The 22,028-nt window shown below is 35.5% G+C and overlaps 1 protein-coding gene across 5 annotated transcripts in view; it reads right to left on the reverse strand.

Annotated features, from left to right (window-relative positions):
- Positions 1 to 2,592: 2,592 nt before the first annotated feature.
- Positions 2,593 to 22,028, reverse strand: part of LOC128203351 (beta-1,4-mannosyltransferase egh-like) — a 41,533-nt gene continuing 22,097 nt past the window's right edge. For all 5 annotated transcript variants that reach the window (XM_052904741.1, XM_052904740.1, XM_052904739.1 and 2 more), the window contains 2 exons: positions 7,887 to 8,177; positions 2,593 to 4,280 (listed from right to left, as the gene is read on the reverse strand). In XM_052904741.1, the coding sequence (XP_052760701.1) occupies positions 3,079 to 4,280; positions 7,887 to 8,169 (1,485 nt within the window). In that variant the 5' untranslated portion in view covers positions 8,170 to 8,177 and the 3' untranslated portion in view covers positions 2,593 to 3,078. The remainder of the gene's footprint in view (positions 4,281 to 7,886; positions 8,178 to 22,028) is intronic.

Here is a 22,028-nt window from a genome sequence, read left to right on the forward strand (position 1 = left end):
TATGAAGAACCATTGACATTACACTTAGTAAGGTGCCCGATACTATAATTAAAGCAGATAGAAGAATGAAGGGGCGATCTCTTATCTGGGTTATTTGATCAGTTTGCTTTTAATAAATAAAGTAGGAACTGTGGTCATTTAGATAAAAAGAGCTCCAGATATAAAACATATAAGGTTATCACAGACATAGTTTTATGCATTGCATAAATCACTGAATCTAATAAATTGATATTTTGTCTCTGTGATGTTTACCCTTTACCTCAGAAACCCTTTGGCATGCCTTTGCACACAGAGTAGACCCTGATAAGACATCTCAATGAGCTGTCTTATCAGGGTCAAATCTGTTTGCTTAACATAGTATGTTACAGATCTAAGTTTTCACTGTTTTGGCTATGAATGCATATATACTATACTACTCAAAATTTGCTAAGCACCAAAAAATGCCCACACCACTATGAAGTATGCATTTAATATATTTGCGATATGCTTATTGGATACGGTTTGGTGATGTATTGACATGATTACCAGTGTACACATAAGCGTCAATAACGGGTAAATCATTCGTGCATGGCATGGAAATGATGTACCCCTCGGTTTTCACGTTTTTTAGGTGCATTGAAAACATGTACTCGAAATGTGTAGGGTATTTAATCTTCACTTCGACTTAAAAATCTGAAGTTGTATGAGTTAATTATGGAAAACGGAAATGTTAGAAGACATTTGTCAAATGGAGAAATGTGGCGGGCAGTTGGGATGGTGGAACAAGGGGCTACCCATCGCCAGGTAGAGGAGGCCCTTGGTGTGCACCATACAGTTGTCACCAGGGCCTGGGCGAGGTTTCTTCAGTATGGTACACCACTTAGGAGACATGCTGGTGGGAGAGAAAGGGCAACAACTGCAGCTGAAGACCGTTTTGTGGTTATTCAGGCTCGCAGAAGTCGTCTCGCGACATTGCCTTTATTACACCAATCGGCGTGCAAGGGTGTGGCGGAGACCAGGCGAGAGATTCCATGCGGCAAACATTGCTGAACATGATCGCTATGGCGGCGGCTCCATTATGGTCTGGGGCGGGATCAGCTGGGATGGACGCACGGATCTCGTGGTCCTTAACCAAGGTACACTGACTGCCCATCGGTATCATATGAGATCCTGGATACCCAGGTGAGATTCTATGCTGGTGCAGTGGGTGATCAGTTCATTTTAATGGACGATAATGCCCGCCCCCATACTGCCCATATTGTACAGAGGTATCTGTACATAGAGGGTATAACACGTATGGACTGGCCAGCACGATCCCCTGACCTCAATCCCACCGAACACATGTGGAATGAGCTACAGGTTAGACTTTCAGCACGTCAGGTCCAACCAAGAAGTCTCCAGGAGCTTAGTGTTATGTTGGTCCAAGAATTGAACAATATTCCACAAAGAACCATCAGGAACCTTATAGGGAGCATGAGGAGGCGATGTGAAGCTGTTATTAACAGCAACGGGTCACATACCCGATATTAATCCTATACCAGCTTACAATATTCCTTTTTTAGCAAATTTACAATATTTCACATTCAATCATTTTTTTTATTTTCAAGGGTCACCCTACTAAACTTCTAAAAAGTCACAGAGAACAAAAAAAATCCTTTAAAAACTGTCGACATCATTAAATAAATCATCTATCTAAAAGTATAAATACTTTTCAAAACTGTATTTCAAATGTAGTATAAGGTATGCATGTGTATAGTTTTGGTGCTTAGCAAACTTTGAGTAGTATATGAGTTATGAGTGGATTTCACCTATCGGAATCTGGATTTCACCTCGATTTCCGATCTATTTTTGGAAAAAAATGAAAAATTGCTCTAACTTCTTTATTTTTTGACCAATTTCAATAAAATTTGAAATATAAACCCTTCATGAGGCACTTTCTAATATGTATACAAAAAAAATTTATTAATTAAAATAACTGAGTTCTGAGTGGATTTCACGTTTTGAGTGGATTTCACGTGAAATCCACTGGATTCCTATATCACCCCGCACCCCAAACGAGGGAATTTTGCCGCCACCGGTTGATGGGACATCCGCCAAAGGAGTAATTTTGTGCCCAAAGGGCCGCGAAAAATGCGATGAATGACCTGTAGAGTGGTTCCACAGCTTTTGCTATAATAATTGGATATAGTTTAATTTTGATAGTCTTTGCCTTTTAGAAATTGGATAGTACATGTATCTTAAAAACCATCTCTTTATCCTAATTCGCATCCCTTAACACGCATCACTGAATCCATCCACTCCATTGGCCGGTTATTTTTACATTCCAATCAAAATACTTGGATTCTAATCTTATCATTAAAGCTGCACTCTCAATAATTGTCATTTTTGACATTTCTTTTCTGCGTTATATCTCATTTAAATAGTAAAGTTATCTTTGTTTAAAGACTTCATTTGAAGCAAAACATTGCCTTCCAACGTAACATTTATGACGTAATTTATCACGTGGTATACTCACAACGGATAATGCTAAGCGAACATTGGTCATTATCAAGTATCTGATGAATGAGAATGAGTATTTATTGAGTATTTAAAGAAAAATAAAACAAACAACTGTTAAATCCTTACATTTGTATTTTTCTTATATACAAACATTAATAATGTCAGTGTTTTAAGAACAACGAAATAAATATATTCCAAAGACAATTTCTTTGGATTAATGGGACAATATATTCAACTTGGAGGTGCCAGGAGTAAACATCGTAAAGCCAGTTTAAACAATATAACGAGTTAATAGAACAGGAGCTGCTTCACAATATAAGTAATTTAAGAAAACATTCAAGTCCTGATTTTAATTAAAATGGAAACATACGTAGTTTAATTCACAGACGATTTAAGAAAGATTGTGCGTAGTGTTACAAATTTAGTAATTATTACTTAAAATTGTGTTTTATGTCTAATTTGGCCGAGGTTGAAGTTATTTTAACGACGAGGCTGATGGTTCCATTGTCGTGGACTTAGCAACAGTTGTTACATAAAATCGATGTCTTTAGGATGAAAATCTTACTTCGAGTTATACCACAAAATGTTTAAGTGGACAGTTTAAACCACGTCCAATCGCAATTGGGCGTTTTGTTGGTTTCTGTCCGTCTGTGTCTTCTGCGTTTCCTTTAGCACAATGTGGAAACCGCCCGAGTCGCGGGTATAGTAGCCGTAAAGAGAGGCAATGGCGTCTAGGCAAGCCGCCAAGGGGATTATTAGGACATTCGCAAATATGAGAAGAATTTTCTTGAAGAGACCGTGCTTTCTGATACTGAACGACTTAATTGAACCAAACACGAACAAAAATAGAATAGTTCCACCCATACTTCCGGCAATGACGTTCATAAATACCGGAAGCGGAACTGGAAACACGATAGATAATGGCAAATTTAAAATATTTCCAAAAAGAAGGAACCATCCTAGGTCCGTAGGGATCATACCCAGCTTACACTTTAGAGGAATTTCACTGCTGAGAAGTGTGTACACGTGACCAACAAACCAACGCTTTCGCTGTTTGATATAGTCTCCAATAGTGAATGGACTTTTTTCCCACATTTCGCCTTCAACGAAGTTGAACTTGTACCCTTTTCCCCATGCAATAAGTGCAAACATAACATCTTCGGCTACACTGCCCTTAGGGCCAAAGTCAAATCCGATATCCTTTTCGACGGATTCACGAACTATGATGTACGACCCCTTAAATCCCATTAAAGGGCAGCCTAACTTCCGGAATGAGAAACGCATCATTCCAAGATCAACAGACACGCGTACACTGTCCGCTAGGGTTGTTAACCAATTAACAATCTCCTCATTTGCATAAGAAATCACACCTTGTCCAATGTCACCTTCACCTTGAGTAGCAAAATTAGCCAATCCGATTGTCGAAGATTCTGTCAGCAGCGTTTCTTCATCTAAATGTATCACCCAGTCATCGTTCGACAAAATATTCACTGCGGGCTCGTTACAGTAATGTAGGGCGCGGGCTTTGAACAACGAATTATTCTTGGTTCGGTATTCATTTGGCACAACGAGCTCGCGGACTAAGGAAGATTTCGGGAGATTTAAAGCTTTGTCTGTGACAACTTCAAACTTGAAATTATCCAGGCCAATCTTGTAGCAAGTTTTGATGTTTCTCTCCACGTTGGTTCTGACGAGATCCGGGTACGAACCCCTAGTGACCACCCGGAAACACATGAACGGGATTTTGGCCAGGGCAACTTTAAGGGTTGGAGGGCGGGGGAATGTGTTCATGGTGACTATGCCTGAAACGATTTGAACATAAACGATATTAACGGCAATCATTTGTAACATAGATGTGTGCTACTTATCAAACAAAAAACGGGAGAATCAGATCCAATAAGCAGTCTTTTTGCTCCTGGTGCCATAATAATATTAGTAGCCAGTTTAGTACACTTGCACAAATAATGATTCTTATTTGATATAAAAAAAAAATGTTAAAGATGAAAGAAATACAATTCGTATATGCTGCCATATTGGATGCTAGTTGCGGAAGGACAATTCAATTTATATCATGTGTGCAAAGAAACTCACAAGGATATATCATCAGTGTATTCGAGTTTTATGTCTATCTTTAGTTACTGCTACATTTATTACGGTAAAATACCTTTAAGGGACTAGACACAAGTGCAGAAGAAAGGACAATTGTCAAAATTGATATCATTGTGTACAACGCATTGGATCTTATTTACTGATGTATCACTTCGCCTACGATACATGTATCTTTCGCAGTTTTTGCGTATTTTTCAGTTGACTGGGGTTTTCTACCACGTAAATTCCATTTAATTTAAAAACAAGAAACGCCGCAATGCGACGAAACCAGGTTTTTAATGATTGACAGAAGAACTTCAGCCTGTGTCTGTTTTTCTATTTTAGTAATGTTCAGTGACCTTGAACCTAGGGACCCCAAATGCAATCCATTGAAAGGTATCCATAAACTTTTCCTTTATACCAAGTTGTGTCAGGATATGTCAACCCTAACTTATGTTATTCAGTTTCAACTGTTTTTCTATTTTTAGTAACAGTGACCTTGACCTTGAATCTAGGGACCCAAAACGCAATCCCATGAAAGGTATCCATAAACTCTTACTTTATACCTGGTTTAGTCAAGATATGTAGACCCTGACTAAAATTATTCAGTTTCAACTGTTTTTCTATTTTTAGTAACATTGACCTTGACCTTGAATCTAGGGACCCCAAAACGCAATCCCCATGAAAGGTATCCATAAACTCTTACTTTATACCTGGTTTAGTCAAGATATGTAGACCCTAACTAAAGTTATTCAGTTTCAACCGTTTTTCTATTTTTAGTAACAGTGACCTTGAGTCTAGGGACCCCAAATGCAATCCCATGAAAGGTACCCATAAACTCTTCCTGTACACCAAGTTTAGTCAAGATATGTCATCCCGAACTAAAGTTATTTAGTTTCAACCGTTTTTCTATTTTAAGTAACAGTGACCTTGACCTTGAACCTAGGGACCCCAATCGCAATCCCATGAAAGATATCCATAAACTCTTTCTGTAGACCAAGTTTGGTCAAGATATGTCAACCATTACTAAAGTTATTCAGTTTCAACCATTTATCTATTTTTAGTAACAGTCACCTTGACCTTTAACCTAGGGACCCCAAACGCAATCCCATGAAAGGACTCCATAAACTCTTCCTATAGACCAAGCTTAGTCAAGATATGTCATCACTAACTAAAGTTATTCAGTTTCAACCGTTTTTTTTTATTTTGAGTAACAGTGACCTTGACCTTGACCATAGGGACCCCAAACGCAATCCCATGAAAGGTATCTATAAACTCTTCCTATTGACCAAGTTTGGTCAAGATATGTCAACCCTAACTAAAGTTATTCAGTTTCAACCGTTTTTCTATTTTTAGTAACAGTGACCTTGACCTTGAATCTAGGGACCCCAAACGCAATCCCATGAAAGGTACCCATAAACTCTTTCTATAGACCAAGTTTGGTCAAGATATGTCATCCCTTACTAACGTTATTCAGTTTCATAGGTGAGTTTGACGCCGCCCGGCCAATCCACCCGCCCGCCCAAACAACAACGTTCGCCATTCTAATAACCAGGTTTCACTATGTGAAAACCTGGTTAAAAAGCGTCGATATGTGTATATGTACGGATCACGTGGCCTTCACATGCTAAATTTATGCACTATTAACTAGGAAACCATTATGCGCTTATTTTAAACGGGTTAACTCAGCTGAGACAGAGACAAAATATTCTTTAAATCAAATAAAATGATGTATTATTTTGAGTCCATCTGGTGTCTAGCCCCTTTCATTTCACGAGGTCCAAGTCCATGCATATTCCTACAAGTGTTTTGAGGAACAACGATGGTTTTTGCTAGTTTACACCGATGTAATATTGCTGTTAGACTTACAATGCCGATGTGGTTGGCATATAGAAGATAAAACATTGCAGTTCTACCATCTAGAGGTTTTTTTTTGGATTTGAATAGAAAAAAAATCAGGAATGAGCAAAGTGTTTATTTGTCTGTAATATTATAGGTAATCAATAGCACTTGAAGACTTGTTGTGTCGGTAACTAGTCCATGTACCGCGCCATTAAGTTTGTTGTGTCAGTAACCATGAGTGACACGGCTAGAAGGGCAAATATTTATACATCGTTTCTTTTTGTGATCAATATATTTGAGCAGATGCTAAAAACTGATAATTTCTAAAACTAAAGACAAGATCATTTTATATTGCTTTGGTTCCATAAGTCTGGAACTTCAATGATATCACAGCTTCGACCGATTCATAAAACATCTTAAATCTTGTTCTTACTTAAGTCATGTATGTATCTCACTGGTAGTATGATATAATAAATAAAAAATGCGATAAATAATTGATTTTCATTGCTTTTATGCAAAAATACATACTCCTATTTTAAAAACAGTTGTTCTCTGCTTCTATTTTGACAATGAAAATTATACGAATCGACTAAAGTTAAGAAATAACTTAAAGCTGCACTCTCACAGATTGAACGTTTTGTTAACTTTTTTTATATATATTTATGTCTTGGAACGAGTCAATTTTTGGGAAAATGCATTGAAACCAGTGATATAAGACTGCTGACAAAAATCAGAACGCAGGTTTTCATATTTATATTCAAAAATTGCATGTTTTATGCATTTTTCAAAAAGCGTTAGTAACGCTTTCAGTCATAAAACATTAATTTTTGAACGTTTATATGAAAATCTGCGATCTGATCTTTTGTCAGCAGTCTGGTTGTTAGAATTTACGAAAAGAAAAATGGCTGATTCCAAGACAATTCTTGTTTTGTCAAAACGGTAAATTTGTGAGAGTGCCAGCTTTAAGGTTACACACAACCATTGTCATTTCCTCTATTATTCAATGTGAAATGATTATTTTTAGACAACATTTAAAGGCATTTCGAGCGAATGCTGACTATGATAAACATATATATTCTTAAAGTACAAGCTTTAAATTACCTTTTAAGCCAATAAAAAAAGGTAGCAGTTTATGCTTAAATCTCTATTCTAAATGATAAATCAAAAATAGATACTCAAGGTATAAAAGTTTCAGGAATAATCATATTTTTGATTTACAGTGTATTGAGCATGTGAAAACATGTCTTTCGGTCATTAAAAACATTATTTTTTTATTGAGAATTTTCCACACAACGGAAGTACATAATGACGCAATGGTGACGTCATACCTTAAGATGTGTTATGAATACCAGCCCAGGCTATTACAAGATTAGTGAAGATACAAGATTCAAGAATATTTATTTACAGTCGGGTATACGGGTATGGCTGGTGACCACGGAGCAGGCAACAGTTAAAACACCATTCATTATCGTACTCACCGAGTAGATTAGTGATGGCGAAAGGCACTGACAGGTAAGGTATACATCGCATAGTATACAGGATTATACACCAAAACCTCCCGTACCATTCCAGGGGCCTCAGGTGACTTTGATCTGCTTGTGTGCCGAATAGCAAGTTTACCAAGTAGATGCAAAAGACAAGCAGTGCGCATGCCAGCACGTGCTTTATCGACGAGCCAATCGCGTAAAAGAGTGACGTCACTTGCTCGGAAAATCTCGTACCAGCCCGCGAGATCTTACCGCATGCAGCGAAACGGGTCATGGTTATGCCTGAAAACACGAATAATGTATTTAATTGGCTATTAAGTGTGTTTTCTCTAGATATACATTTTAAATAAATGATACATATACATATTTAATTGCCCTGGCGCCGCCGCTCTGTTTCGTTCAGGCGATCTCTACTATTCATGTACATGTACCGCGAATATAAGGGCGCCACAGTACACTATTTAGCAATTGATTTTAGTTTTTTTTTTTACTTTCCTTTACTTTTATTGAAACCTAATAACTTTCCGCGTTGATTAATGGCAGGTACACTGAAAAAATGCCCATGAGCTCATGTCACGTGACCTTGACTTTTGAGGGAAAACGACAATAGTACATCTAATAAAGTGTTGATATTTTGTTCCGCGATTTTATACGGTACCGGATTCTAATATATGCTTTTTTGTTTAAGTATGGTGCTTTTATGGACAATTTTACCTTACCAGACCAACAGATCTAGATAAATAGGACACGAAAATCATTTTATTTTACTTCGCCTGAAAGCCGTTTTAAATAAAGGGCACGGAATGTGTTTTATTTTACTTCACCAAAAAGAAGTTAGATCTACAGAAGACGGGAAAAGGGGGAAGTGAAAGCGTTTTGTTTCTCATAGTGATGGTTCTTTTATTTTCAACCTTTGGCATTGACTCAAGACATCGGTCAAAATACAATAGATGTGAATGAGCTTGTCGTGAACTAGAACCTTGTATATATATATACATTGTATTAACCTGTTTGATCTTTTCAACGTCTTGAATGATAACACATGCAATTACAAAATGCATCAAAACCGGAAGTATAATTTAAGTAATATATATATATATAGCGCACACAACGTCATTGCGAATTTTGCATATCACATGACTTTCTGAATACTTGTACTTCAAATGTATATATACCTTTGATTTATATACTAATGACTACATTATTTTAAGTAAGAAGCTTTTGATAACAAATGTTTGCCCGGTAATGCATATGAAAACACTTAGTTTATATTTTGGCATTTTAACCATATAATTAATAACATCACGTGAACATGTCAATAAAACCAATGACACATTGAATAACATTAACATTATGGTCCTTAAAGACAGTATTTGAGCAAATATCAACATTTGCTGAAGGGTTTAAGCTTTTAGCATTTAAGTTTTAACGCCCCTAATGATTTGCAACACTTAATTTCGACATACACAAAACATGTATTTTATAAAACATGAGCGAGTAACTATCTGCGAGTTTTCATTAAAGAACATTGATGTTATGCTCCGCCCACTGGTCTGCCTGATTAGCATATAGTTAGTCAGTGGACCAGTTTGGAATTTTGTTGGTATTTCCTATACATTTCTTTTTAATAAATCATCTTGTGAACCTCGGGAATTTAGCAGACATAATATGAGACTCTTTCATAGTTATATACTATTTTTTTCTCTAATTATGTAAAAAGCTTTAAAGAAAAGAGGCATTCGATACAATCAAATTTACAAAACTTCATACCACTATGGAAGAAAAAGGTCAGTGTCATTGCTCTTTAGAACGTATTAAAATATGGTGCAGAAACAGGCCCACATTTTTCGAACAATAAGATACTAGCACTATTTTTGATTTGGAATATTTTGTGAAAAACTCCCATTACCATGAGTTCCGAGCCTTTAAAGATAAATATCTGTATGGTAAGCATTGTAGACGATAGAAAATGTAACATCAAGTGAAATGAGGTAATTTGACTGAATAAGAATAAGACTCTTAAGATTGTTGACAATAATATTAAATTAAGTTGAATATTGAATACCAGACCTGGGTTCGCATTCAAGAAGCATCTTAAATTATTCATAAATTTAAGAGTAGAAACTAAGTGTTTTGATTGGCATGTATATTTAACTGACCAATAGGCTGAATGGAATGCCTAAGGACAAGGATAGTCATTACTGGACTAGGCCCAAAGTTATCGAACAATATATAATAGGATTTAGCTAATTGCACTATTTTTGATTTGGAATATTTTGGAAATATTATCATTTCCATGAATTCCAAACCCTGAAAGCTAACAATCTGTATGGTAAGCATGATAAACTATATAAAACTGTAACATCAAGTTAAACTAAGTAATTTGACTGAAAAAGAATAAGACACTTAAGACTGTTAAGCTTAAAATTTAAGAAATTGGGATCTTTGAGTCAAGAACAAACACCCTTGATGCGCACGTGATACGTGACCAAAATCATGTTCGAAAACAGATAAATTAAGAGCGTTTACATCCAAACATACTAAATTATCTAACATCATATCTTTAAACTGCATGTTGTCATAGTACTTGAAATACAAAAACGCAAGGTCAAAATTGAGTGCGACATTGAACATGTTGTATGTAGATAACCCTGCGAACTGCGTTCCGATAAAACTCTGATATATTTAATTAAGAACTTCGGTTATCTTATGTAATGCGCGACTGTTAGACTTCTGGACAGATTGTTCAAAAGTAGGATAAAAGGTGATCTATTCATTTAATTGCCAAAACCTCTAACTTTGAACATTTTGGTGATAGTTTTTGTTATCAATTCAAGCATTCTTTCTCTACAAGAGAAACGCTCCTTAAGGGGTTCACAGCCATCAAATTCATTGACGAAAGACCAAATAAGTGGACGTTTTAGCGAAATAAGAGCTGACAATTAAATGATCGAAGCACATGTACACAATATTTGTGTTCGATTTCCAGTACAGGCATTCTTAACATGCTTTCGAATAATCCAACATGTATTCCTATCTTGATTCCGATTACTAGTACATGTATTCCTATCTTGATTCCGATTACTAGTACATGTCTTCCTATCTTGATTCCGATTTCTAGTACATGTATTCCTATCTTGATTCCGATTTCTAGTACATGTATTCCTATCTTGATTCCGATTACTAGTACATGTATTCCTATCTTGATCCCGATTACTAGTACATGTATTCCTATCTTGATCCCGATTACTAGTACATGTATTCCTATCTTGATCCCGATTACTAGTACATGTATTCCTATCTTGATCCCGATTACTAGTACATGTATTCCTATCTTGATCCCGATTACTAGTACATGTATTCCTATCTTGATTCCGATTTCTAGTACATGTATTCCTATCTTGATTCCGATTTCTAGTACATGTATTCCTATCTTGATTCCGATTACTAGTACATGTCTTCCTATCTTGATTCCGATTTCTAGTACATGTATTCCTATCTTGATTCCGATTACTAGTACATGTATTCCTATCTTGATTCCGATTACTAGTACATGTATTCCTATCTTGATTCCGATTTCTAGTACATGTATTCCTATCTTGATTCCGATTTCTAGTACATGTCTTCCTATCTTGATTCCGATTACTAGTACATGTCTTCCTATCTTGATTCCGATTACTAGTACATGTATTCCTATCTTGATTCCGATTTCTAGTACATGTATTCCTATCTTGATTCCGATTTCTAGTACATGTATTCCTATCTTGATTCCGATTTCTAGTACATGTATTCCTATCTTGATTCCGATTTCTAGTACATGTCTTCCTATCTTGATTCCGATTACTAGTACATGTCTTCCTATCTTGATTCCGATTTCTAGTACATGTATTCCTATCTTGATTCCGATTACTAGTACATGTCTTCCTATCTTGATTCCGATTACTAGTACATGTCTTCCTATCTTGATCCCGATTACAAGTACATGTATTCCTATTTTTATCCCGATTACTAGTACATGTATTCCTATCTTGATCCCGATTACTAGTACATGTATTCCTATCTTGATTCCGATTTCTAGTACATGTATTCCTATCTTGATTCCGATTACTAGTACATGTCTTCCTATCTTGATTCCGATTACTAGTACATGTATTCCTATCTTGATTCCGATTACTAGTACAAGTATTCCTATCATGATCCCGATTACTAGTACATGTATTCCTATCTTGATCCCGATTTCTAGTACATGTATTCCTATCTTGATTCCGATTACTAGTACATGTATTCCTATCTTGATTCCGATTACTAGTACATGTATTCCTATCATGATCCCGATTACTAGTACATGTATTCCTATCATGATCCCGATTTCTAGTACATGTATTCCTATCTTGATTCCGATTTCTAGTACATGTATTCCTATCTTGATCCCGATTACTAGTACATTTTTTCCTATCTTGATTCCGATTTCTAGTACATGTATTCCTATCTTGATTCCGATTACTAGTACATGTCTTCCTATCTTGATTCCGATTACTAGTACATGTATTCCTATCTTGATTCCGATTTCTAGTACATGTATTCCTATCTTGATTCCGATTTCTAGTACATGTCTTCCTATCTTGATTCCGATTTCTAGTACATGTATTCCTATCTTGATCCCGATTACTAGTACATGTATTCCTATCTTGATCCCGATTATTAGTACATGTCTTCCTATCTTGATCCCTATTACTAGTACATGTCTTCCTATCTTGATCCCGATTACTAGTACATTCCTATTTTATCCCGATTACTAGTACATGTATTCCTATCTTGATCCCGATTACTAGTACATGTATTCCTATCTTGATCCCGATTACTAGTACATGTGATTTCGATTACTAGTACATGTTTTCCTATCTTGATTCCGATTACTAGTACATGTCTCCCTATCTTGATTCCGATTACTAGTACATTCCTATCTTGATCCCGATTACTAGTACATGTATTCCTATCTTGATCCCGATTACTAGTACATGTATTCCTATCTTGATCCCGATTACTAGTACATGTATTCCTATCTTGATCCCGATTACTAGTACATGTATTCCTATCTTGATCCCGATTACTAGTACATGTATTCCTATCTTGATCCCGATTACTAGTACATGTATTCCTATCTTGATCCCGATCATTAGTACATGTATTCCTATCTTGATTCCGATTACTAGTACATGTATTCCTATCTTGATTCCGATTACTAGTACATGTATTCCTATCTTGATCCCGATTACTAGTACATGTATTCCTATCTTGATCCCGATTACTAGTGCATGTATTCCTATCTTGATCCCGATTACTAGTACATGTCTTCCTATCTTGATCCCGATTACTAGTACATGTCTTCCTATCTTGATTCGGATTACTAGTACATGTCTTCCTATCTTGATTCGGATTACTAGTACATGCCTTCCTATCTTGATTCCGATTACTAGTACATGTATTCCTATCTTGATTCCGATTACTAGTACATGCCTTCCTATCTTGATTCGGATTACTAGTACATGTCTTCCTATCTTGATTCCGATTACTAGTACATGCCTTCCTATCTTGATTCGGATTACTAGTACATGTCTTCCTATCTTGATTCGGATTACTAGTACATGTCTTCCTATCTTGATTCGGATTACTAGTACATGTCTTCCTATCTTGATTCGGATTACTAGTACATGTCTTCCTATCTTGATTCCGATTACTAGTACATGCCTTCCTATCTTGATTCCGATTACTAGTACATGTCTTCCTATCTTGATTCCGATTACTAGTACATGTCTTCCTATCTTGATTCCGATTACTAGTACATGTCTTTCTATCTTGATTCGGATTACTAGTACATGTCTTCCTATCTTGATTCCGATTACTAGTACATGTATTCCTATCTTGATCCCGATTACTAGTACATGTCTTCCTATCTTGATTCCGATTACTAGTACATGTATTCCTATCTTGATTCCGATTACTAGTACATGTATTCCTATCTTGATCCCGATTACTAGTACATGTCTTCCTATCTTGATCCCGATTACTACTACATGTATTCCTATCTTGATTCCGATTACTCGTACATGCATTCTTATCTTGTTTCGACTGCCAGTAAACGTTTTCTAAACTTGCGTTCGATAACTCGTACTACAGTTTAAACTTGCTTTCGATAATTAGTACCTGTATTCTAATTGTGCTATCGATTAGCATGTGTACATGTATTCTAAACATGCTTTCGATTATTAGTACATGTATTCTAGACTGATTTTCGATTACTATAAATGTATTACAACATTCGTTCGTTTACTAGAACGTGTATTATAAACTTGCGTTTGATTACCAGGACATGTATTCTAACTTTCTTTCGATTACTAGGACATGTATACTCAGCTTGTTTTCGATTACTAGAACATGTATACCAACTTTCTTTCGATTACTAGAACATGTATTCTAACTTTCGTTCGATTACTAGAACATGTATTCTAACTTGCTTTCGATTACTAGGACATGTATTATAACTTTCTTTCGATTACCAGGACATGTATGCTAACTTGCTTTCGATTACTAGAACATGTATACTCAGCTTGCTTTCGATTACTAGGACATGTATACTCAGCTTGCTTTCGATTACTAGGACATGTATTCTAACTTTCTTTCTTTCGATTACTAGAACATGTATACTCAGCTTGCTTTCGATTACTTCTAACTTTCTGTCGATTACTAGGACATGTATACTCAGCTTGCTTTCGATTACTAGAACATGTATTCTAACTTGCTTTCGATTACTTGGACATGTATTCTAACTTGCTTTCGATTACTAGAACATTTATTCTAACTTTCTTTCGATTACTAGGACATGTATTCTAACTTCCTTTCGATTACTAGAACATGTATTATAATTTTCTTAAATGAAATATTCAAAATTTAGCCAGAGTTTAAACTTGAGAATATGGGTGATTAAAACTCTTCAATATGTGCTTGAAAACAACAATGGTAAACAACGATTTTAAAGTTATTTTAGGCGTATAATTTTTTAAATTGAAGTATTTCGAAACATGGCCTTTACATTAAAACACGATAGGAAATTTAAAACGCTTGAGAATACTTTCATAGTTTGTCAGCAGTCATGCACAGTTTTAAGTATCACATAAAATTATTATTCATTATCGTCAACAGGTTAGTTTCATATATTCCCCTTAAAGCTGCACTCCTACAGATAGACCGATTTGACAACTTTCATTTTTTTGTCTCAGAATCAGCAGATTTTGGCATCAATGCTTTCAATTCGGTCATATAACAAGATAACTCACAAAAGATTAGATCACAATTGTTTGGAAAACTGCCGAAAATTTTCATTTTTCTTTTAGTGTTAGTAACGCTTTAAAGGTGCACTCTTACTCTAATATAAGATTTACCACAATTACTAATATTGTTATAATAATCCAAAACGGGTGAATAAATGTCGAAACCAATGGTTCTTATGAAGGCTAACGAGTTTATTTTGAACGAAATTAGCATAAAACACGGTATTTCTACCTTATGAGACTATAGTAGATCACAGTAAATCTTTTAGCATTCAGAATTCATTTAATATTACTGCGTTTTTTGCTATTAAAAACAAGGTTACAATCTTGTTATCAGTAATCAATATTTTCCATAAATGCATTATTTAGAAAGTAGTTAAAGGTTATCAGTCAAAATTGATGTTTGTTATACATGTGTATGTATTGATTTTAAATAAGAGTGTCACTTTAAGCCATCAATTTTCGAACGTAAATATGAAAACTGCGATCAGCTCCTAGATCCGCAGTCTTATATCATTGGTTTCAAGACATTTACGCAAGGCTCATTCCAAGACTAATGCAATAAAAAGTTGTCAAAACGGTCAATCTGTGAGAGTGCAGCTTTAACGTATGCGCCTAAATGTATGCGGTTCAATAAAGATCGCAGTCAGTTCTAGTCGTTAATTGAATTATTTTAATGTCGTAGTTTCATTATTTTGTACCCACTTACAACTCCAATAAAAAAGGTGGGTAGGTGGTCACGTGGGTAGGTGGTCACGTCGGCAGGCAGGTAGTACGATAGGTAGGAATATCTTTTTTCTTTTTTGAGAACCGGAATTTTGTACCAAACCGACCTATTTCAGGGTATATCACTATTGCAGAAAAATAAATAGATATAAAATGGTCAGCCTTGAAATTGTTAACTCAACAAGAGCTGTCATAGAGACAGCGCGCTCGACTATTTCGCCGCTTTTTCGTGTATGGATTAAAAAGTTTTGGCGAAACATGCATGGATCACTGTTAGATTAGATTTCAATGCAATACAAGATGTGCTGAGATATTTGCATAAATTGAATGGAAAAAATTTGAGGTGGTACGCAAGCTTTAACGTTAATTCTAAGTCGAAGAAGGGGCATAATTTTGTCAAAATGCTTGATAGAGTTACCTCCTCCTGTGTACAGGTTTGGGGCATGATGTTGAACAGGTGTACAAAGTTTCAAAGCCAGATGTCAATGGACTTTGAAAATATTTGAGGTGGTACGCAAACTTTAACGTAAATTCTAAGTAAAAAAGGGGCATAATTTTGTCAAAATGCTTGATAGAGTTACCTCCTCCTGTGTACAGGTTAGGGGCATGATGTTGAACAAGTGTGCAAAGTTTCAAAGCCATATGTCAATATTTGAGGTGGTACACAAACTCTTACAAAAACTTACAAAACATAAGTGGTTACGCCGACGCCGACGCCGACGCCGACGCTCGGGTGACTAGGATAGCTCTCCTTATTCTTCGAATAGTCGAGCTAAAAATGTACATTTTGTAGGAAATTTAAAAAAAAAATTCACACTTCGGCAAAAAAGTGTAGGGTCGGGACGAAAAAGGGGTCGGTCGGGTTAGTGGGAAAAAATTCCGCCCAACTCCGGCAGCATTTGAAATTCAGGACACACGAAATTTAAGGCTTGCTCAATTGATAAACAAACGGATTTCCTTTCAACATCAAAACATGACTAAATATTGAAACACAGGCGTTGGCGTGAGTAAAGTTATCAATTTTGAGGAAAGAATCTGGTACATTGCGAACCCAATGAAACTGCCTCATTTATTATTTATGAACAAGATATTTTCCTTGCCGAATTGCCCACGGTACACAACGAAGTATAGCAGTAGTAATGGTATCGGGGGATCTCCGATCATGAGTTACATTCTGAACTCCTCGGTCATTTTCAATTGAAAACAACGTTGTTCGATAGAAAAAGGCCGAGGAGTTCCGAATGGGCATCAGTAGAAGTAGATCGTATAATTTTTAAGATGCACTCTTACTCCCTGATAAGAGTTACCACAGTTAATAATATTGTTTTAATATTCCAAAAAGGATTAATTAATGTCAAAAACAATGGTTCTTATGAAGGATACCGAGTTTAATTGGAAAGAAATTAGCATAAAGCACAGTATATCTACCTTATGATACCTTATGATACTACAGAAGACCACAGTAAATCTTTTAGCATTCACCAATCATTTAATATTTTTGCGCTTTCTGCCATTACATACAAGGTTACAATCTTGTTATAAATAATTAATATTTTCCATAGATGCATTATTTAGTAATTAGTAAAAGGTTTATCAGTCAAAATTTATATTTGAATAAGAGTGTCACTTTAACGTGTATTTGTGTATCTAAGTTTAAATTAATTGCCAGTGAAGAAAATTATTGCAAAAATAAGATTCCCAAGTTTTAAGTCATTAAGTTTAACTGCTAACTTGAAATTACTACGCGATCTTCTTGCAGCGCAGTTAAAGTGTACATATTTCTGACATTGTAAACCGCCCATATACATCCGAGGTTGTTTTCAATTCAAAATGGTCGAGGATTTCTGAATGGATGAGTTACTGTGAACTCAAGCAGATCTGAAAAATGTTTCTTCCTTCGGCATGACAAAGGAAGGTTACTTCCCTTGAACGAAAAGATGGTAAATTCAAAGTTTGCCCTGATTCGTTTTAAAATTTGTTGAGTGCGTTTCTTTGTCTATTTTAGAACCATGGGTCCTGGACGAAGACTCAGCTTCTAAGACTTAGTTTTGTGGACAAATTACTGTAAAAAGTGTGCATCCTCCTTATGCATTATCATTGCTTAACTCATTTGAAATTAATCAATGATTAAGGGCTTTAGGGGTACTCTCTACGATTTTTTTTATCATTTTATAGAAACTTGGGCACGATCTAAGTTGATGCAAAAAAAACCAAAAACTTTTTGGTTTGTTTAAAGATAAAAACCCCGATATTTTGGCGCTTTTTTAACTGGAGATGTTGTGTTTAATTAGCTATTAGTTCGAAAACCCGTTTTATCAAGCTTATTTTATCTGTTCACATACGCTCCAATCATTTGTAACCATGGTCTCCAGGTCCGGGGAATAGCGGGGACTTTGACTTTCGGTCCAGCCAATCCAAGGTAAATACCCCGCCCTGCGATAACAAACTGCTGGTGAAATCCCCGCCAAATACCCACGCACCCCGGTGACTTTTGAGTGCCTCTTAAATGAGAACAGTTTTAAAAAGTTTCCCAACCTGGCCAGCCTACACACATTTTAGACTTGTCGGCTCTCAGAACGATAAACAAAAGAGGAGGTCTTGTCAATAAAATGATTGGCGTTATCTCATAAAGCGCGGCTGTAAAGCATATTGATTTAACAATTATAAACATTTTTGCAAAACTATGCTCAAATATTACGTTTTATAAAACTGTGTTTGCTCAAATTAAAAAAAAAACAGATTGACACTTTATTGTAAATTGAAAGTAATATTCACATGACAACATAATTTCAAAATGTTTTTTTATCTGCAAATAAAATATCGCCCTGTTTTGGTATACAAAACATTGGATAACGTGATTATTTTTTTTTTATCTTAACGATCTATTTTATCTGCTTCATTTAACCGGAATATAGATCAGACACCACTAAGTTAATTTCGTATAATTAATCGTTACTCCAAAAGACAAATACTGGATGGTTGGACGGGATGAAATTAAACTGAAAAATGACAAGATCTGATAAACTCATAAGCGACATAGGGAGACTGCGCATAAAAGAAGTTCCTATAATTTTAACATTTTAGGTTAACTGTGGTAGATTATATTCTATAGTCAATTGACCGATTTACTCGCAAGATAACACTGATTTGAAGTCCTTCACGAACCTCAACACCATATATGAGGGGAAAACTCCACATGTGTACTAAACATTAAACAACGTTATAAAATAAGTTACGTTTTCTTATAAGAAAAATATAAGAATTGGTTGAACGTAACCGCTGTGTATTCGAAAAAAAACCGCACATCCGGTGTACGAGTACAAACAATGCGGTTGAAATGTAAACACAAATAGCAGATCAAGTACATCAAGTATGTTTAGCCTGTTTTTTGAAATCACAAACCATTTTACTTCAAAACTTATAAATATGGAAAAAAGAATATGGTCTGAGATGGTATAACCATTCTTTGAAACACTGCCATGTGTAAATTTAATAGAAATAAGGCATGTAACTATGAGTAGGCATTTCCGAATTGGTGTAATATGCCTTAAAAAGTATCCATGGGCACTCGTGTGAGATAGGTTCATACGAACCCGAGCGTAGGGTGTTTTGAGGAAACGAGGTTTACCGAGTTAACCCAAGCGTATTGTGTTTTGCTGCAACGAAGTTTACCGAGTTTACCCGAGCGTATGGTGTTTAGCGTAAACGAGGTTTACCGAATTAACCCGAGCATAGGTCGTTTTGCGGAAATGAGGTTAACCAAGTTAACTCGAGCGTTAGGTGTTCTGCGGAAACGAGGTTTACCGAGTTAACCCGAGCGTTAGGTGTTTTGCGGAAACAAGGTTTACCGAGTTTCGGCAGATCGGCCATGGTAGATGCTTTTTCTCCCACCTCAGTTTAACAAAATGTAAAAAAAACTTATTATTTTTACATACGGGTACTTCTTATCTATACCTGTGATCAAACTGGGGTGTGAGAAAAGGCAATCGTACGATACGTGCATTTATATGATGTCCCTATTTACATGTTTAAATATTGAACATGGGAGACATAGTAATATTCATGGACAAGATAGGAAATGCACAGTGTGTTATTTAAACAATATTTAAGATGAATTCGATTTTGTTTTAGTTCGTTCAATGTCTAATGATATAAGGCAGAATGTATTCCTAGATTTTACTATGATGTCAGAAATCCGAGTATGGTAAAACTTAAATCATTACTTAATTCTGATGATAAACCTCTGTTAATAAGATTAGCGATTTTGTACTAAAGCGTTTAAAATAAGAGACTTGAATAATTTTATAAATCACCCCTAAAGACATCCTCACATACAGTACTGTTTAATTAGCTTGAGCATAAGATATCGTATAACATGATTGTTAATATTATATTGCAAAAGTATTCATTCTGATAATCCATACATGCAATATTTAATATATATGTATTACTGACGTATCACATCTCTTACAACACATGCATCTCTCGCAGTTTGTGCGCATTTTTCAAATTTGAAATTTACTATGGTTTTCTACAACGTAAATCCCAGTATGTTAAAAAGGTGTCGATATATTTATCCGTAGTCATAAAATTGTATGATTAAAATACGTTATTTTAAACCGGGAAACACAGACGAGACAGCATCTTGATTGTTGCATTTATCATTTTGACCAATTAAAGTGAAGTATAATCGGGCTTTTACTAGCTTGCATTGACAGATCTAGGCTTGTTTTAAGGAACTACTGTATTTGCCGATTTTTGGACCACCTGGTGTCTAGTCCTTTTAATGCCAGGGTAAGTGGAATGTTACATCCTCTTCTAGTGGGATAGACTTTACTAAGCGTCCATTCAATTAGTAATACGTTAGTGAGTCAATCTGTGTACACATAAAATATTTAGCACACACAAGTCCTTGAAATTTTACACCCAAGTCGTGTTTGAACAGAGCATCTATTTTCCAATATTGTTTCTCACAGCGTAGCTAATGTTGTAATAACTTGTCAATATTGTCCATTGTTTTCATCTATGCTAACAATGAACGATTGAAGTGAAACAAATCAAATATCCTGTGGACAACATGAAACGTTTATGATTTAACGTGTTTATAACTTAGACGGAATAAAATGCCCCAGGCTACAATATTTATGGTCTGTACTTATTAAGTCTACTTAAATCCATACATTGTTTTTCGGCCGTTAAAAGTCTAACTTCCTGTGCTCACGGAAATGAACTGAATAGAATTAAAATTTACAAAAGGCATTATAAACTTAAACTAGAAATCACATTGGTCATTGTAAAATAGTCAAATACAATGAAGGAGTATCGGAAACGAGCCCTTTAAAGTATCTCTGAAGTTGAATGATTTGATTTCCCTGCGAAAAAAGGAAAAGTGGAATAGATCATCCTTTACGGGTAAACACAACGAGTAAAACGCCAAGAATGGTGTACATATTGTTTTCACATTGTGAATGTATATATATATGCATTTGGCTACGAACATGTTAATGTTTATGCCTAATAAAATATTGTTCTGTTCTGTTTTGTTCTGTTCTGTTTTCGGACTTGGCTGTTTGGTGTTATACGGTCCTGCTTTGTTTTCCTTCCAGTCGTACTTAAGTGCTGACCAATTAGCTATCGACTTAAAAATAGAGAGATACTGCTAACCTGGGGAGTAGAATTTGTTCCCAGTGCTAAGCAATTGCTAGTGAAAATTAAAGTAATACGAAGAGTTATTTTATGTTTCATTTCATTCTATCATAGGGAAATAATAAGGGCATATGCGTGTATTCCCCAAAAAGTCATTCTTACATAAACTCTACGTGTCAATGTTTGTTTTACTCTCGAAATAAAATAAGAATAAAAATGTGTTTCAAAATTATATCTTAAAAGCATATGTTTATCACCTTTATTGTCGGGTACCCGGTTTGAGCCCTAGATGTCCCCTACGTGCAAGTATCAGGTTTGATACCTATATGTCCCCTATGTGTCAGTATCCGGTTTGAGCCCTAGATGTACTCTACGTGCCAATATCCGGTTTACGTTCATCGAATCACTACATTTTTAGTAGTATTAACCCCAA

This window comes from Mya arenaria, chromosome 9, assembly GCF_026914265.1.
Source record: "Mya arenaria isolate MELC-2E11 chromosome 9, ASM2691426v1".
Classification (NCBI taxonomy): Eukaryota; Metazoa; Mollusca; class Bivalvia; order Myida; family Myidae; genus Mya; species Mya arenaria.